Source organism: Trachemys scripta, chromosome 10 (assembly GCF_013100865.1).
Source record: "Trachemys scripta elegans isolate TJP31775 chromosome 10, CAS_Tse_1.0, whole genome shotgun sequence".
NCBI classification, from domain to species: Eukaryota; Metazoa; Chordata; order Testudines; family Emydidae; genus Trachemys; species Trachemys scripta.
The window spans coordinates 46026-62763 of record NC_048307.1 but is presented as its reverse complement, the minus strand read 5'-3'; the positions used below and the strand labels follow the sequence as shown (position 1 = coordinate 62763).

The following is a 16738-nucleotide window of genomic DNA, read 5'->3' as shown; positions in this document are numbered from 1 at the left end:
TCTCTATGACTGACCATTTTTAATTCCATATTGGATGTTTTTCTAAAAGTGATGCTCTAGGAATTATTTTGGGGAAATTATGGCCTGTGTTACACAGGAGGTCATACTAGATGACCACAGTGGTTCCTTCTGGCCTTGGAATCTACAACTCTGCCCTTGCTTGTTCAATTCCTCCCCACTCTTCCACTGACTTGAATCCTTTTGCCCCTCTCCCCCACAACAGAGTCTATCCCTCTAGCCTCAGCCTGCCCAAGTCTCCAGTTCCTTGACACCTGCTGCTGGCCTGCTTAACTTCTCTGGAAGAAGCCCATGACAACATGGACTTCTGTGTGGCTATGGAATTTCTTTGATGTTGTTTTTGCTTCCTGTGGATAGCTCTGTCTTATAAGGTTCTTTTCACTGATCAGGTGTTGACTTAATGATCACACAGGATATAAAACTTTTACTTTATTAACTAGTCCCACAAAGACAACTTAACTTGCAAAATCAGCTTTGTTTGTTACACTTTGCTTAGATTGTGATAGTGATATTAATATGTTCATAATGACAATGTTAATAAGATTGTGATAGCACAATTAAATAGGCTGCAGCCAAAATGTTTTCAGCTTGCTTAAAAGCTGTTGTTTTGTTAAAACTGTTTCCTTAACCAAACACAGATTGACAAACACATAAGAAAAAGGAGAGAGAAGGAGGAGAGGGGGTCAACTGTGGATGGGGGATGGCAGGGTTATTGAATCAGGCCAAAACTGATACCCATTCTTAGCCAGGCAGGAAAACTCTTGTCCATTGGTATTCAATCAAGCTGGAGGCCAGAAAGCTGGCAGTAGAATCAGTTTGACAGATGAAATTTCACATGTTCTCTCCCAGTGTTAGGAACAGCTAAGGCAGGGACCATATCCAAGACAGCTAGCGCTTAACTCTCTCTATAGAATTGAAATGGCAGAGTTGTGATCAGATTGTTCCAGATAGTAGGACATAGCTGCTGCTGGCCCTGCACTAAGTATTTATATTACCATCCACTCATTAAGCTGATATTTGACTGAGGTTTTTCTTTTTTTCCAGGTGAAACAGAAAAGCCTGCCAGCCGACAATTATCAGAAAATAAGTGAACAAGACAGTAAGCAGGTATGGTCAGTGAAAGAGCATTATATATGTGTCCTTTTTTGTTACTTACCTACCTAGCACCAAAGATGTGTCTGGAATTAGTACAGTCTAAAAAGAGTACAATAGATGGAGGACACTGTGGGGAATGTTGGAGGAGGGGGAGGAAAACTGAGGCAATGTGATCAAGAATATGTGTCTGGAAGGCTACACAGGGTTTGGTTGTTTGCCTTTTAAACTGATGGGACTGTGTAATTTTATGAGACTTCTTGAGGAAGTGGGATTTGAGAGGGGGAGACATGGAATAAATGAGAAGTTTAGGCTGAACACAGAAGTTGTTGTGGGATCAAAAGGAGAGAAGGGCAGATAAGTAGGGAGAGGCAACTAGGTTATTGAAGACCTTGAAGGTGGTAAGGAGAAAACCCATTATTTGTTTTTGGATATGATCTAGAAGGCATTTTTAGAGAGTTATGTGGTCATTGCTTGTGTAAGGTAGAGGATTTTCACAGCAGAGTTTTGGATGAATTGAAGTTTGGAATGGATAAGTAGTCTCAGCAGAAAGACAGGATCTGGACAAGAGCCCTGGTGATAAGGCAGGAGTGGGCAGATTTTGGAGTTATTGTGGAGCTAAAACCAGATGGAATTAGAGATAGTACTGCATCTATATGAGAGTTGAAAATTCAGCCAGCTTTCACACCTGTGGAACTAGAAGGCTGATGGAATCACCAACAGTCATGGAGATAGGAGAGTGTGGAGGGAGGATTCAGAAGGGGAGAGGAGGTGGTTACTTCTGAACAGTCTGAATTTCTGCTAGCAGTGGAGGCATCCAGGTGGAGATTGAGACCATATCAAGGGGAAAGCTCAGGTGGAAAAATTGTTAAGGGTCCTAATAATAGAAAACAATAAGGACAAATGTCTGGAGAACAGCAGCTGAGAGAAGGAGGGGCCACTTAAACAGACACAGAAGGAGGGATCATGAAGTGGTAGAAGAATCAGAAAGGCAGTAGCCTAAAGCCAAGGCAGGAGAAGGGAGTCATTAGTTATGTCAATGGCCATGTAAAGGTCAAGAAGGATGAGAACAGAAAAGAAGCTTTGAGGACTGCACCTGGTGACCTTGGCAAAAAGTGTTTAAATGAGGGGGAGAGGGAGCCACATTGTATCGGATCAAGACGAGAGAGTGGACAGATCTTTAAGCTTTAAGAGAAGACAATGCACTAGAGATTAGAGAGAAAGGGAAGGCGATGAGATTGGTAGTTGGAGAGGCAGGTGGGTTCAAAGCTGGAGGCTGGAGGGAACAATGTTTACTTAAATGTAGTTGGGAACCTGCAAGAGAGTGAATGGGAGGATTAGGGAGAGGATAAGGAAACGGGATGGCAACAAAAACGGAGATTGAGCTGGAGACTAGAAGAGGGTAACACTTCAAACTCAGACAGGGCTGAAGGGGAAAAGAAAGACACATGGTAGGGGAAAAGAAAGACTAAGGCAAGACGGTTCTAGTTTTCTCTACGCATTAATGTGTGAGACCCTGGGCAACAATGGGGGGGGGGGGCAGAATGTGAGGAAGGGGCTGTGAGGAAAGGGTCCAGAGTGGAGAAGTGCCTATGATTGTAAGAGTGAGGACTTCACCAGGGAGGAATAAGTAAGGTTTCTTGGCAAGGAATATGGCTGTGCTGATTGAGGAGAGGAACAAACCTGCATTGTCTCTGGATTTTCTCCAGAGATATCCAGTAGTGTGGGAGTGGAGAAACCAGTTTGGAAGAGTGAGCTAAGGCTGTAGGTCAGAAAGGGGGCCGGAAGAATCAATTGTGGATGAAAGTATATAGTTGTTGGTGGAGACCCTGGATTCAGCTGAGAAGAATGTTTGAAATATCCTTGTGTGTGTGAGAGGTGGCTTTCAAGTGTGTTTTATAGTCACATTTTCTACACATCTATAATTTAGAATGCTTGTCAGTTAAGTTAACTCTGATCATGGCTCAATTACAGTTTTCCTCATGAGACATCTTTACATAGTTGGCACTAATTTTAATATTTTATCTTGATTGATGTTTGCAATGTACAGTAGCTATAAACACAATTATACAATATGTGATACAGCAGGGCCAGAGGGCAACAGGAGAGTGATCGATGGGAGGTATATAAGCCGCAGGATGATTAGAGCCTTATTCCCTGTGGACTAAGGAGAGGTTACTACAGGTTAATTTGAGCACCTGGAGCCAATTAAGGCCCTGCCCGAGACCTAATAAAGCCCCCCTACTTCAGTCAGATAAGAGAGAGGAAGGAGAGCTGGCTATAGTTTGGAGGCATAGTGGTGTTGACCAGAGAATCAGAGTACCAGGGGAAGGGAGACCCTGCCCAAGCATGGCAGAGGGACTCCCCCAGTACAGAAGACAGAGAGAAACTCTGCCCCAGGGATAAGAAGCCTGTGAAGCTGAAGGGGCTGGTACCAGAGTAGGGGGCGGACCTGGGTCCCTTCCCTGCTCCCCTTCTCTCCCCCTCCAGGGCACTAGCAGAGCCCAAGAATATGGGCAGGGGCGACACCCTGACCCACCACACCAAGGAAAAGCACAGGACCCACCACAATAGTGTTGACCATTTGCCACAAATATATAGAAATAGCAATACTTAGCTCATTCTTAACATTCTTTCCTGTACATTTTTTTAAAAATTATTTAACCTCCTTGTAAATGCAACAGAAATAGTATGAAATACTATTGCATAAATAAAAAACTGCTGCAAGCAAAAAAAATTATCTCATGCTCTTAATCTCTTGGATTTACTTTTTGATCTGTTTAACTGTTCTGTTCAGGTATTTCCTAGGGTTGGGGAATTGAAGTTATGGTTAGGGTTAGTCTTGTAGAGGGGTAAGAAAACAAGGAAATGCACAACTGCAGATGTGTGTCTGAAGGGGACATCTGTGTTTGTCAGAGAAGACGAGGAGGAGAGAAATGAGGAGCCACCCAGCCATGTATGTGTGTGTCTTGGAGTGGTGGATGAGGATGTTGAGCAGCCATGTGCATGTGTATTTGTCACTTCTGGGGGAATTCTACCCCACTGCCTCCATAGATTTCTTTGCTTCCCCACAGAAAAATGACTTTTTGATGAGGAAGCAAAGGGAAGCTGCAAGAGCAGTCAGACAGCTGCAGCGGCACAGGAGCCAGCAAACAGAGGTGTAAACAGGGGAGTTTGAGTGGAAGTTCTGTTGGAGGAGTTTGTGGGGAAGACAAAGGCCGTGGCTACACTCGAAACTTCAAAGCGCTGCTGTGGGAGTGCTCCCGCTGCAGCAGCACTTTGAAGTGCGAATGTGATCGCACGCCAGCGCTGGGAGAGAGGTCTCCCAGCGCTGCAGGTACTCCACCCCCATGAGGAGATTAGCTTACAGTGCTGGGAGCGCAGCTCGCAGCCCTGGGGCACTGTTTACACTGGCACTTTACAGCGCTGTAACTTGCTGCGCTTGGGGAGGTGTTTTTTCACACCCCTGAGCTAGAAAGTTGCAGCGCTGTAAATCGCCAATGTAGCCATAGCCTAAGAGAGGCAGGCAGAGGAACAGACAGACTAGTGAATGAAGTGTGTGGGTTCTGGCAGTGTTTTGGTGCTCATTGCGGGTTTGTGTTGCTGTGGGTGGTGGTGGTTTGGTTTGGTTTTGTGTTTCCCAGACTAACAGGTTTTAGGTGGGAAGGCTATTACAGATACAGAGGCAACAGTGGAAGACACAATGAAATGACTGGATGTGGAAGCTGCGGCATGTACATGATCCTGGAGGGGGTACCTGAAAAGAGTTTCGTCTGCATGAAGTGCCGCCTGATAGAGCTGATGGAAGAAAAGATCCGAGCATTGGAGATGCAGGTGGAAACTCTGGTTGAGTTTAGAAGGGGGTTCGAGCAGAGCAAAGACATGAGGAGGCTGAAGGGAAAAGCTCAGACTTGCAGATGGAAACAGGACCAAAGAACTCTGAGGGGAGACTGCTGGGTGAGGAAAGTGGACAGTGGAAGCATGTGACTAAGAGAACCAGGCAGAGGAAAAGACGGGCTAGTAAACTCAGGAACAGGTTTGCGGAGTTGGAAAATGAAGAAGGGGCACAGTAGGTTGTCACTGAAGGTGAGAAGGCAAGGAAGAAGAGAAGAGCAGCTAGTCCTATAGGAAGAGGGGAAGAGTCAATGGAGATAACACCAAATATGAGCCCCAGGAGCATACATGATGGGTTGCGGAGGATTGCAAGGGACAATAGGAATCGAGAGGACTTGCAGCCGGAGGGAACAGGGATGCTCGAGGATGTTGTACCAGTTCCCATGTTTCTGGATCCTGTTTCCCTTTTATTTGTGGACCGCCTGTCCCACTTCATCAGAGTGTGGTCCCATATCACCCCAGAACGTTGGGCGCTGAACACAGTGGAAGTTGGATATACCCTTCAGTTCATTTCTATCCCTCCTTCAATTAATTTCCATCCCTCTTCCCACCCTGCCTCCCCGTCCTCCTTCAGGGCCCCCTCTGACGAGCAACTTCTAGCCCAGGAAGTTCAATCTTTCCTTCGGGTGGGATCCATGGAAGAGGTTCCACAGAATGTAAGGGGGAAGGGGGTTCTACTCTCGTTATTTCCTAAACCTGAAAGCCAACGGTGGTCTCAGACCTATTCTAGACCTGCACCAGCTCAACAACTACCTCAAGAAATTAAAGTTCCGCAAGTCTCCCTGGCTTCCATTATTTCCTCCCTGTATCCCGGGAACTGGGACGCCACCCTTGATTTAGGAGACGCCTATTTTCGTATATTGATCTGCCAAGGCCACAAAAGGTTCCTCAGGTTCATTGTGAACTACACGCACTACCGATTTGCAGTACTCCCATTCGGCTTGTTGGCGACTCTGCAGGTGTTTACAAAACCATGGCGGTAGTGACTGCCTTCCCGAGGAGGGGCGGGGTACGAGTCTACCGGTATCTGGACGACTGGCTAGTCACAAGTCAGTCCAGGGCTCAGGTGGAGTCCAGCGTCCACATCATCCAATCAACATTCAAGGCCCTAGGCCTGCTAATAAATGTAAAGAGGTCTACTCTCACTCTGGACAAAGGATAGAGTTTATTGGACTGGTACTTGACTCTACAGGCCAGAGCAGGGTGACCAGATGTCCCGTTTTTATAGGGACAGTCCCATTTTTTGGGACTTTTTCTTATATAGGCGCCTATTACACCCCACCCCCGTCCCGTTTTTTCACAGGTGCTAGCCGGTCACCCTAGGCCAGAGCCTTCCTCCCAGAAGGTCAGTTTCAAACAATCATGTCCCTGATAGTACACCTCAAGGGCCTCCAGACCTGATTACAACAGCCTGAAATTGTCGGAGGCTTTTGGGTCACATGGCCTCATGTACATACATAGTGCAACACGCAAGACTGCATTTCAGACCCCTCCAGGCACGTTTGGCCTCGGTGTACTCACCAAACTGCCACTATCTGGACTCGGTTCTTACAGTACCTTCCCCGGTCCTCACCTCCCTCAACTGGTGGCTAGATCCACTTGCTCTTTGCGCGGGTGTCCCCTTTTCATGGTCCCAACCATCAATATCCTTGGCTCAGACACATCAGCACTAGGCTGGGGAGCTCACCTGGGACCCTCAGAATTCAAGGTCTTTGGTCTCCAGAAGAGCTCTTACTTCACAGCAATGTCAGAGAGTTCAGGGCAGTTCACCTGGCCTGTCAGGTGTTCCTGCTTCACATTACAGGCAAGAGCATGTTGGTTCTTATGGACAACACTGCAGCCACATTCTATCTCAACAGGCAGGGAGGGGCTCGCTCTTCCCCCCCCTCTTAAGAGGCAGTTCAGCTGTGGGACTTCTGCATAGCCCACTCAGTCCACCTCGAGGCTTCTCACCTGCGGGGGATACAGAATGAACTGGCAGATAGCCTCAGAAGGTCTTTCTTCAGTCACCCCAAGTGGTCCCTTTGCCTGGAAATCGTGAGGGATGTTTTCCAGCAATGGGGTCTCCCCAGATAGACCTGTTTGCAACCTGGTACAACAGGAAGTGTCACCAGCTCGCCTTCCTGCGAGGTCCCAGTCTGGAATCTCTTACGGATGCCTTCCTATTCCAGTGGATAGGTCACATGTACTATTCTCTCCTTCCTGTCCCGCTTGTGCACAAGGTCCTACAAAAGATCAATCAGAACTGGGTGCGTCTCATTCTAATACTCCTCTACATCGGAATTGGCCGGAAAGAAGGAACTGAGGGGGCGCGGGATTGGCTGTACCCTTTATACCGGCTCTATGAGCATGCAGCAACAGAAGGCACCCGAGCTGCCCTGACAGGTACCAGTGAGGGGAAAATGTCCAGCTGCTGTGCTCAGGGCACGCACATACCTACAGTGGAATGGACATGTGTAACATATCTCAAAGAACAGTAGTTACAGAAAGGTTAGTAACTTTTTTCTCTCAACAAGAAAACAGTTAATTGCCTCTCTTGTGCCCATGAACTTCTATGTCACCTCTCTCCATTGAGAGTTACTGGGCAGATGCCCATAGAATTCCAGTGAGGCTGCTCTTTTCATTTTTGTTCTGTGTTTATTTTATTGCCATTTCACTACAGTCTGATGTGTAGCTCCACTATGAAGATATCATTCTTTTTCAGTTGATTTTAAATGCATGAGGAGCAGAAAAGCTGTGAGCAAGTGGTTAAAGAGGAAAGTAATATGTAGGGGTAGATTGTAGCCGTCCCAGTGCAGGTTCACAAGGGATTGAAGCCCCATCACTTGAGATATTTAAAATTAGGCTGGATAAAGCAGTAGAAAATGTCCAAGAGGAAGCAAACCTGCCCAAGTACAGAGATTAACTAGATCAGTGGTTCTCAACCTTTTTTCATTTGAAGACCCTTAAAATTTTTCTAATGGTGGCATGGACCCCTTTGGAAATCTTAGATATAGTCTGCGGATCCCCAGAGGTCTGCTGACCCCAGGTTGAGAACTACTGAACTAGATAGTACAGGAGTTCTTACAATTCTGGATTCTATGAAATTTCTACATTTAAAAATGATTGGAAACTTCATAGTGAAAGTCCATCTAGCGCGCTGCTCTATAGGTTAATTCTTTTGGAGAATGTGCAGTGTAGTTTTCACAGTAAACCATAATACTGAGGGCTTGTTGTCGTGGGACGTTACTGCACAGCAAGCCAGAGAGTGAATCTACAGTGCACCAGTTTGCCACACAGTAAAGTCCTGTGTGGACACTGCTACAGGATACTAAAAGTTCTGAATGTGCTTTTGATGTACTGCTGTTTGAAACTGGAGTACATCAGTGTACTATGGAACTTTTAGTGTGCTGTAGCAATGTCCACATGGGATATTACAGGCAAACTAGTGTGCTGTGGATTCACATCCTGTCTTGTTGTGTTGTGGAGTAACATTGCATGTAGACAAGCCCTGAGACAGTGTTCTGAAAGGTGTATAACAGGCTCCAATGAAATTCCAGGTTTGATAGCTTAGCTTTTTAAAAATGTTTTGAATGTAGATGGGATCCCACTTTTGAAACTTTCTTTTCAGTGATGAACGTTATCTTTTCTGTAATCATTTTAAATCAGTTGTTTACTTTCTGTTAATTTATCAGTTAAATCAAAAATCCAATCTCTTAACTATAACTAGGGAAAAAGTTAACTCACTTCCCAAACAAAACTACAGTAAATACACTTTAGTGAATTATCTGTGCTATGTTTTCAACTGTGCTCGTCCCTGGAAATGTTTGTGCATTTGTGTGCCTGCCATTTAGTGTAAATTGATGCAGTACAAAAAAAAAATGCACTTCTGGCATCTCTTGAAGAACAAGAGATAAATCCTCTTTGACAGAGGTGGCTTGGCATTACCCAGAGAGAGGGCAGTGAACTCCCCCAAAGGCAAAGGAAATACCCGGCATCACTTCGCAGCCTGTATACCATATAAAGTGTTCTCAGTATAAGCTGTCTCCCTCCTCTTCCACCTCCATAAAGAGATGCCAAACACTTCTTAAATCAAGATGAGATTAGATGAGATACAGAATAATCATGTATATACATACACCACTAACTAATCTCCTAAAATCCTATCTCAGGACAAGCTGCGCTCAGTGTGAAATATGGGAAGGATTCTTTGCTGGTGTTGTGAGCAAGACACGAGAAGTCATTCTTCCGCTCTGCTCTGCTCTGGTTAGGCCTCAGCTAGAGTATTGTGTCCAGTTCGGGGCACCGCATTTTAAAAAAGATGTGGAGAAATTGGAAAGGGTCCAGAGAAGAACAACAAGAATGATTAAAGGTCTTGAGAACATGACCTATGAAGGAAGGCTGAAAGAATTGGGTTTGTTTAGTTTGGAAAAGAGAAGACTGAGAGGGGACATGATAGCAGTTTTCAGGTATTTAAAAGGGAGTCATAAGGAGGAGGGAGAAAACTTGTTCACCTTAGCCTCTAAGGATAGAACAAGAAGCAATGGGTTTAAACTGCAGCAAGGGAGGTCTAGGTTGGACATTAGGAAAAAGTTCCTAACTGTCAGGGTGGTTAAACACTGGAATAAATTGCCTATGGAGGTTGTGGAATCTCCATCTCTGGAGATATTTAAGAGTAGGTTAGATACTGTCTAGACCATCCCTGATAGACATTTATTTGGTCCTGTCATGCGGGCAGGGGACTGGACTCGATGACCTCTCGAGGTCCCTTCCAGTCCTAGAATCTATGAATCTATGATCTCTTCATTGGTTATGGCAAAGTCCTGGTAAGAATTATAGAGGGGATATCCTTAGAAGATTATAGGAGTGTTTGCCCAGGGCACAGGATTGAACCTCAGAAAAGTAAGCAGATCTTCAGATGTCTCTCAACTTGCAAAGGAAGGGGATAAAAAAAGAGAGGTTTAATATTTTTTACTATCTTTTATATACAGCAGAAAAAGAACACAGCTTTTTATGACTCTTGTTTCTCTTCAGAGGACCTAGTGGATGGAGCACAGGACTGAGATTCAGGAGACCTTGGTTCTATTCCAGACTCTGCCACTAGCCTTCTGGGTAACCCTGGACAGGTCACTTCACCTCTCTGTGTCTCAGTTTGCCTATCTGTAAAATGGAGATAATGACACTGACCAGCTTTGGAAAGTGTTTTGAGATCTGCAGATGAAAAGCTCAATATAAGAACTAGGTAGTTATTTATTTATTTATTTATTTATTATAAAACATAGCAAGACACATTGTCTGCCCCAACCAGCTTCAAATCTCAGGCACAAAGACAGAAATTCAGGTAAGGAAAGGTATGGGGATAAAACTGCTGGGGGAAAAAAAACAAGATAGGAAGGATTTCTGGAAGGAAGTGGGTTTTAAAGGAAGGATTTTAAGAAGTAGAGAGAACGTTTGATAGATAACAAGTGGTGGCATGAAAAAAAGTATGAAGCTGAGAGAAGGCGATAAAAAGAATAGCATGGAAAGAGGAGTGTAGGGAAGAAGAAGGTAGGAGTGGGTGAGATGTATAGAGGTTTGAACTGAGTCAGGTCAAGTAATATGGAGGAATTGATTGTTACACTTGAAGCAGGAATTATGGGGTGAAATTCTATGGCCTTTGTTATGCAGGAGCTCAGACCAGATGATCACAATGGCCCCTAATGGACTTAAAACCTATGAAAATAACATTCATAGTGTCCAAAAGAAGGAAAAAGAAAAAAAGTGAACAGAAACGAGTAAGGATTAGAAACAAAGGCAACTCTGATTTAGTGACAAAATCCAGACTAGATAACTAACTGTATTAATACAGCTAGCTTTCTTAGTATCCCTGAAGATGAACCTATGGTATAGCCTGGCTACAGAACCTCAGGTTGTTCTCCAGTTCCCCCACCACTCAGATGCCAGAGAGGTATCACTCATTCCGCAGTGGTGGGTTTCATATAAGAACCTAGATAAACAATAATTAGGGCCCTACCAAATTCTCTGTCCGTTTTGGTCAATTTAACTGTCATAGGATTTTAAAAATAATAGAAAGCAACAGAGGAAGAAGTGAGGTTCTTACCCATGAAAGCTTATGCTCCCAATACTTCTCTTAGTCTTAAAGGTGCCACAAGACCCTCTGTTGCTTTTTACAGATTCAGAGTAACACGGCTACCCCTCTGATACTTAAAAATAGTAGGGCTGTCAAGCGACTAAAAAAATTAATCGCAATTAATCGTGCAATTAATCACACTGTTAAAAAATAATAGAATACCATTTATTTAAATATTTTTGGATGTTTTCTACATTTTCAAATATATTGATTTCAATTACAACACAGAATACAAAGCGTACAGTGTTCACTTTATATTTATTTTTTATTACAAATATTTGCACTGTAAAAAACAAAATAAATAGTTTTTTCAATTCATCTCATACTGTACTATAGTGCAATCTTTTTATCATGAAAGTTGAACTTACAAATGTAGAATTATGTACAAAAAATAACTTCATTCAAAAATAAAACAATGTAAAACTTTAGAGCATACAAGTCCACTCAGTCCTACTTCAGCCAATCGCTCAGACAAAACAAGTTTGGTTACAATTTGCAGAAGATAATGCTGCCTGCTTCTTGTTTACAATGTCACCTGAAAGTGAGAACAGATGTTTGCATGGCACTGTTATAGCTGGCATTGCAAGATATTTACGCGCCAGATGCACTAAAGATTCACATGTCCCTTCATGCTTCAACTACCATTTCAGAGGACATGCTTCCATGCTGATGATGGGTTCTGCTCGATAACGATCCAAAGTAGTGCGGACCAACGCATGTTCATTTTCATCATCTGAGTCAGATGCCACCAGCAGAAGGTTGATTTTCTTTTTTGGTGGTTCGGGTTCTGTAGTTTTCGCATCTGAGTGTTGCTCTTTTAAGACTTCTGAAAGCATGCTCCATACCTCATCCCTCTCGGATTTTGGATGGCACTTCAGATTCTTAAACCTTGGGTCAATTGCTGTAGCTATTTTTAGAAATCTCACAATGGTACCTTCTTTGCGTTTTGTCAAATCTGCAGTGAAAGTGTTCTTAAAACAAACAATATGTGCTAGGTCATCATCCGAGACTGCTATAACATGAAATATATGGCAGAATGTGAGTAAGACAAAACAGGAGACATACAGTTCCCCCCCAAGGTGTTCAGTCACAAATTAAATTAACACATTATTCTTTTAACGAGCATCATCAGCAGGGAGGAATGACCTCTGGGATGGTGGCCGAAGCATGAAGGGGCATATAAGTGTTAGCATATCTGGCACATAAATACCTTGCAACGCCTGCTACACAAGTGCCATGCGAACACCTGTTCTCACTTTCAGGTGATATTGTAAATAAGAAGCAGGCAGCAGTATCTTCTGTAAATGTAAATTAACTTGTTTGTCTTAGTGATTGACTGAGCAAGAAGTAGGACTGAGTGGACTTGTAGTCTCTAAAGTTTTGCATTGTTTTGTTTTTGAGTGCAGTTATGTAACAAAAAAAATCTATATTTGTAAATTACACTTTCATGATAAAGAGATTGCACTTCAGTACTTGTATGAGGTGAATTGAAAAATACTATTTCTTTTGTTTATCATTTTTACAGTGCAAATATTTGTAATCAAAAATATAATGTGGGCACTGTAAACTTTGTATTCTGTGTTCTAATAGAAATCAATATATTTGAATAGAAAAACATCAAAAAATATGTAATAAATTTCAACTGTTATTCTATTGTTTAATAGTGCAATTAACAATTAATTGTTTTAATCACGATTTATTTTTTTGAGTTAATGGCGTGAATTAACTGCGATTAATCGACAGCCCTAAAAATAGTAAATTTCATGATTTCAGCTATTTAAAACTGAAATTTCACAGTGTTGTAATAGTAGGGGTCCTGACCCAAAAAGGAGTTGGGGAGGCACAATGTTATTGGGGGGGGGGGTTGCAGTACTGCTACCCTTACTTCTGCGCTGCTGCTGGCGTCGGCACTACCTTCAGAGCTGGGCAGCATAGAAGTAAGGATGGCAAGTTATGGTATTGCCACCCATACTTCTGCGCTGCTGCCTGCAGAGCTGAGCCCCCTCAGTTAGCAGCCACCACTCCGGCTGCTCAGCTCTGAAGTCAGCAGCGCAGAAGTAAGGGTGGCATGGTATGATATTGCCACCCTTACTTCTGCACTGCTGGCTGGGCACTGCCTTCAGAGCTGGGTGCCCGGCCAACAGTCGCTGCTCTCCAGCTGCTAAACTCTTAAGGCAGCGCAGAAGTAAGAGAAGTAAGGGTGGTAATACCACAACCCCCCTAAAATAACCTTATGACCCCCCTGCAACTCCCTTTAGGGAAGGACCCCCAATTTGAGAAATGCTGGTCTCCCCCGTGAAATCTGTATAGTATAGGGTTAAAAGCACATAAAAGACCAGATTTCATGGTCTGTGATGCGTTTTCAATGGCCCTGAATTTGGTTAGGCCCTAACAATAATTAATAAATACTTAACATTTATGAAGCTATTTAATCTTCAAAGCCTAGGAAAAACAGAAGCATAACTGGTTTGTTTATACAGGATTTTGCATATTTAAAGTGCTGTATAAGTGTTGAATGTAATGTTACCACTTTTGACCCGAGTGGCTAGCCAAAAATTTGGGATCTTTGCAGGTTGTTCCAGTTAGGAGGAGAAATTGACATTAGGTATTTCAGGCAATTTTGTTTATTTACAAAGAATGTACAAAGTCCTGTTTCCCTGAACACAGTAGGAAGCAAACAACAGGAGACAGTTCCTTCGTTTGCTATTCCAAACCTGTCTTTCCAGCCAGCACATAGGCGCCGACTCCGTGGGTGCTCTGGGGCTGGAGCACCCACGGGGAAAAGTTAGGGGGTGCTTTGCACCCATCGGCAGCCAAGCTCCCCACCCCCCCTCCTCATCTTGCCTCCTCCCCTGAGCGCGCCACATCCCCGCTTCTCCTCCCAGCGCTTGCTGCCGCAAAACAGCTGTTCTGCAGCGTAACAAGCTCTGGGAGGGAGCGGGGAGGAGCGGGAACACGGCGTGCTCAGGGGAGAAGGTGGGGAAGAGGTGGGGCCAGGGCGAGGATTTGGGGAAGGGGTTGGAATGGGAGCAAGGGGGAGGCAGGGCAGGGTGGAGTCGGGGGCAGAGGCGGGTCGAGCACCCACCGGCACCAGCAGAAGTCGGCGCCTATGAGATAGCACTCTGTACCCAGCCAGCTTTTTTCTCTTCACGTTCTCTCAGGTCTACATTACCAAACTGCTGTCAGGGCTGGCTTTAGGACCTGCGGGGCCCGATTCCAGGTCTTCGGCGGCACTTCGGCAGCGGGGGGTCCGCGTCTTCCGCGGCACTGAAGGATCCCACTACCACCGAAATGCCGCCAAAGACCCGGAGCAGCCCCCCACCTCCGAAATGCCGCTGGAGTGGACTGCCGCCAGATTAGCCTAATGTGCGGGGCCCCCCGGGGAATTGGGGGAATCGGCCTAAAGCCAACCCTGCCTGCTGTTACTGTCTGATTGGCTTTCTCTCTCTGCTTCAGCTTGTGCTGTTTCACGCTCACTCTCTCACATAGATACCAAAACAGTTTCACCAATCAAAGTGCTAGCCCCTGCATTTGAAATCCCTTGGGCTTCTACTCAGATTTAGCTTCTACTCAGTTTTGCCATGTGCCTGTGTTTTGGGTGCTACTGCTACTGTTTCAGCCACCTGATTACAATGGCTTCTTTACATTTATCCTGATTGTAATGCAGTAGCCATGTCTGACCCATAACAACAAGGTTTAACTCAATCCATAAGAATAAGAATTGAAGTGCTAGTGACTGTTATAGTACAGGTTGCTTGATTATTCTTATTATAAACCCTATTTTCATTTCTGAAACTTTCTCTTTCTGGCTGAAATCTTCTAGGTCTTGTCTCTCCCTAAAGATGATTTTTAAAAGTTGGAGCTGAAACAACTATATCATATTTAGGTCCACAAGTGAGAAAACATTTTCCCACTTAAAAATAAGTGATTACACTTTTTTTAACCATGCGAGCACCAAAACAGTTGGGGCTAGGAAGTGCAGAGAAATAGCCCTCTTTAGAAATGCTTGGTTTCATTGGGCAGAGATGTGCATCACTGAAAATGTTACTTTGTACATGTGTAATATTGGGGGTATAGGGTTTTTTAATACTTTTAACCAGTGTTCTAAGGGAAGGAAGACTGCACTGCACATGCATACTTGGCTAGCATAGCTAACAGTGTGCTGAGAATAGTTGTCTCAAATACTGGGCTGCTGTTAAGGTGCAAACTAAGGCCCTGATCCAGCAAACAATTACACATGTGATAACTTTATGCACGTGACATGTCCTGATAACTTCACACATAAGTTGTCCCATGTAAATCAAACACTTGTGTACATGTTTGCAGGATTAGGTAATAAATGTAGTTCTACCTCATTCTATCTACAACTACATACCAAAAATTACATTAAGATACTTTTAATGTTGGAAATCAAACAGTCAGAATGTAGGAAATGCTACAATTAAGGTGGCCTGTGTATTCTTAATTCTGCCCCCTTGTGCATTATGATTATGGATATGATTTTGTCACGGTAAAGTTAGGCAAACTTCACGGAGCAGTCATGGTAAAAATATACAAAATCAGGGTATGGTCACGGTTGGGGCTGAAGCCAGAGCCGAAGAAGTCACAGAGATCTGTTAAAGTCATGGAATCTGTGACCTCCATGACCAAACCATATCCTTAGTTATGACACAGTTTTGAAGAATATGATTACATACTATTTTTTCCTCATTCACTGCACAGGATGAATGGTGCTTACATCATAAGATACTCAATATTTTGTTTTATCCTCAATCTTCACCATGTGGCTCCATGCTGTATTTACTGCACACCATTCAAACTATGCTCTGAATATGGAATTATTAATTTCGTCATGAACTTTTCTGTGGCACTCCTGATGGTAGAATTTTCACGCTTCACTAACATTAATGAATTTATCTTCACAACATCCCTATGAGGTAAGGTGGTATTATTATTTCCATTTACAGATGGGGAAATGAGGCACAGAGACATTAATTTCAGAATAGTACGCAATTTTTGGGTGCCCAATTTGAGATGCCTATGCCCTGATTTTTCAGAGAACTTAATATTTTATAGCACTTTATAGGTTCAAAATATAACTCCCATTGACTTCAGTTGCAGCTGAGAGTGATGAGACCTAAGATCTGATTTACAAAAGTACTAAAGTTAGGCACCTAGAAAATGGGGACTACCTAATTGGTGACCACTTGTGAAGTAAGTGTTAGATTTAAATGTCTTTCCCAGCATCATATAGGAATTCTGTGGCAAAGGAATAGGATTCTATCCATGCCTCAGGGTGACATTCAACTGCATTAACCGCTAGACCATCCTTTCTCTTGCTGCAGTCCCCTGTCTCATTCATTACCTGGCTACTTTTCATAGATTCCTGTTTCACTCAAACACTGGGATACTTGGGAAGCAAAGTTGTAGATCTGGGAGTATTGGCATATTGATGACACTGCATACTCTATAGTATTTCACAAACAGAAGTTGGTTCAATAAAAGATATTACCTCAGCCACCTCGTCTCTCTAATATCCTGGAACCAACATGGCTACAGCTACATTGCATACAACAGTCTTTCCAAGCATTCTATCATAGGTTGAATGAAAGAGGTGATTGAACT

The 16738-nt window shown here is 43.7% G+C and overlaps 1 protein-coding gene across 7 annotated transcripts in view; it reads left to right on the top strand.

Moving 5' to 3' along the window:
- Positions 1-16738, top strand: part of UNKL (unk like zinc finger) — a 130694-nt gene that overhangs the window by 74767 nt on the left and 39189 nt on the right. For all 7 annotated transcript variants that reach the window (XM_034784602.1, XM_034784600.1, XM_034784601.1 and 4 more), the window contains one exon: positions 1063-1125. In XM_034784602.1, the coding sequence (XP_034640493.1) occupies positions 1063-1125 (63 nt within the window). The remainder of the gene's footprint in view (positions 1-1062; positions 1126-16738) is intronic.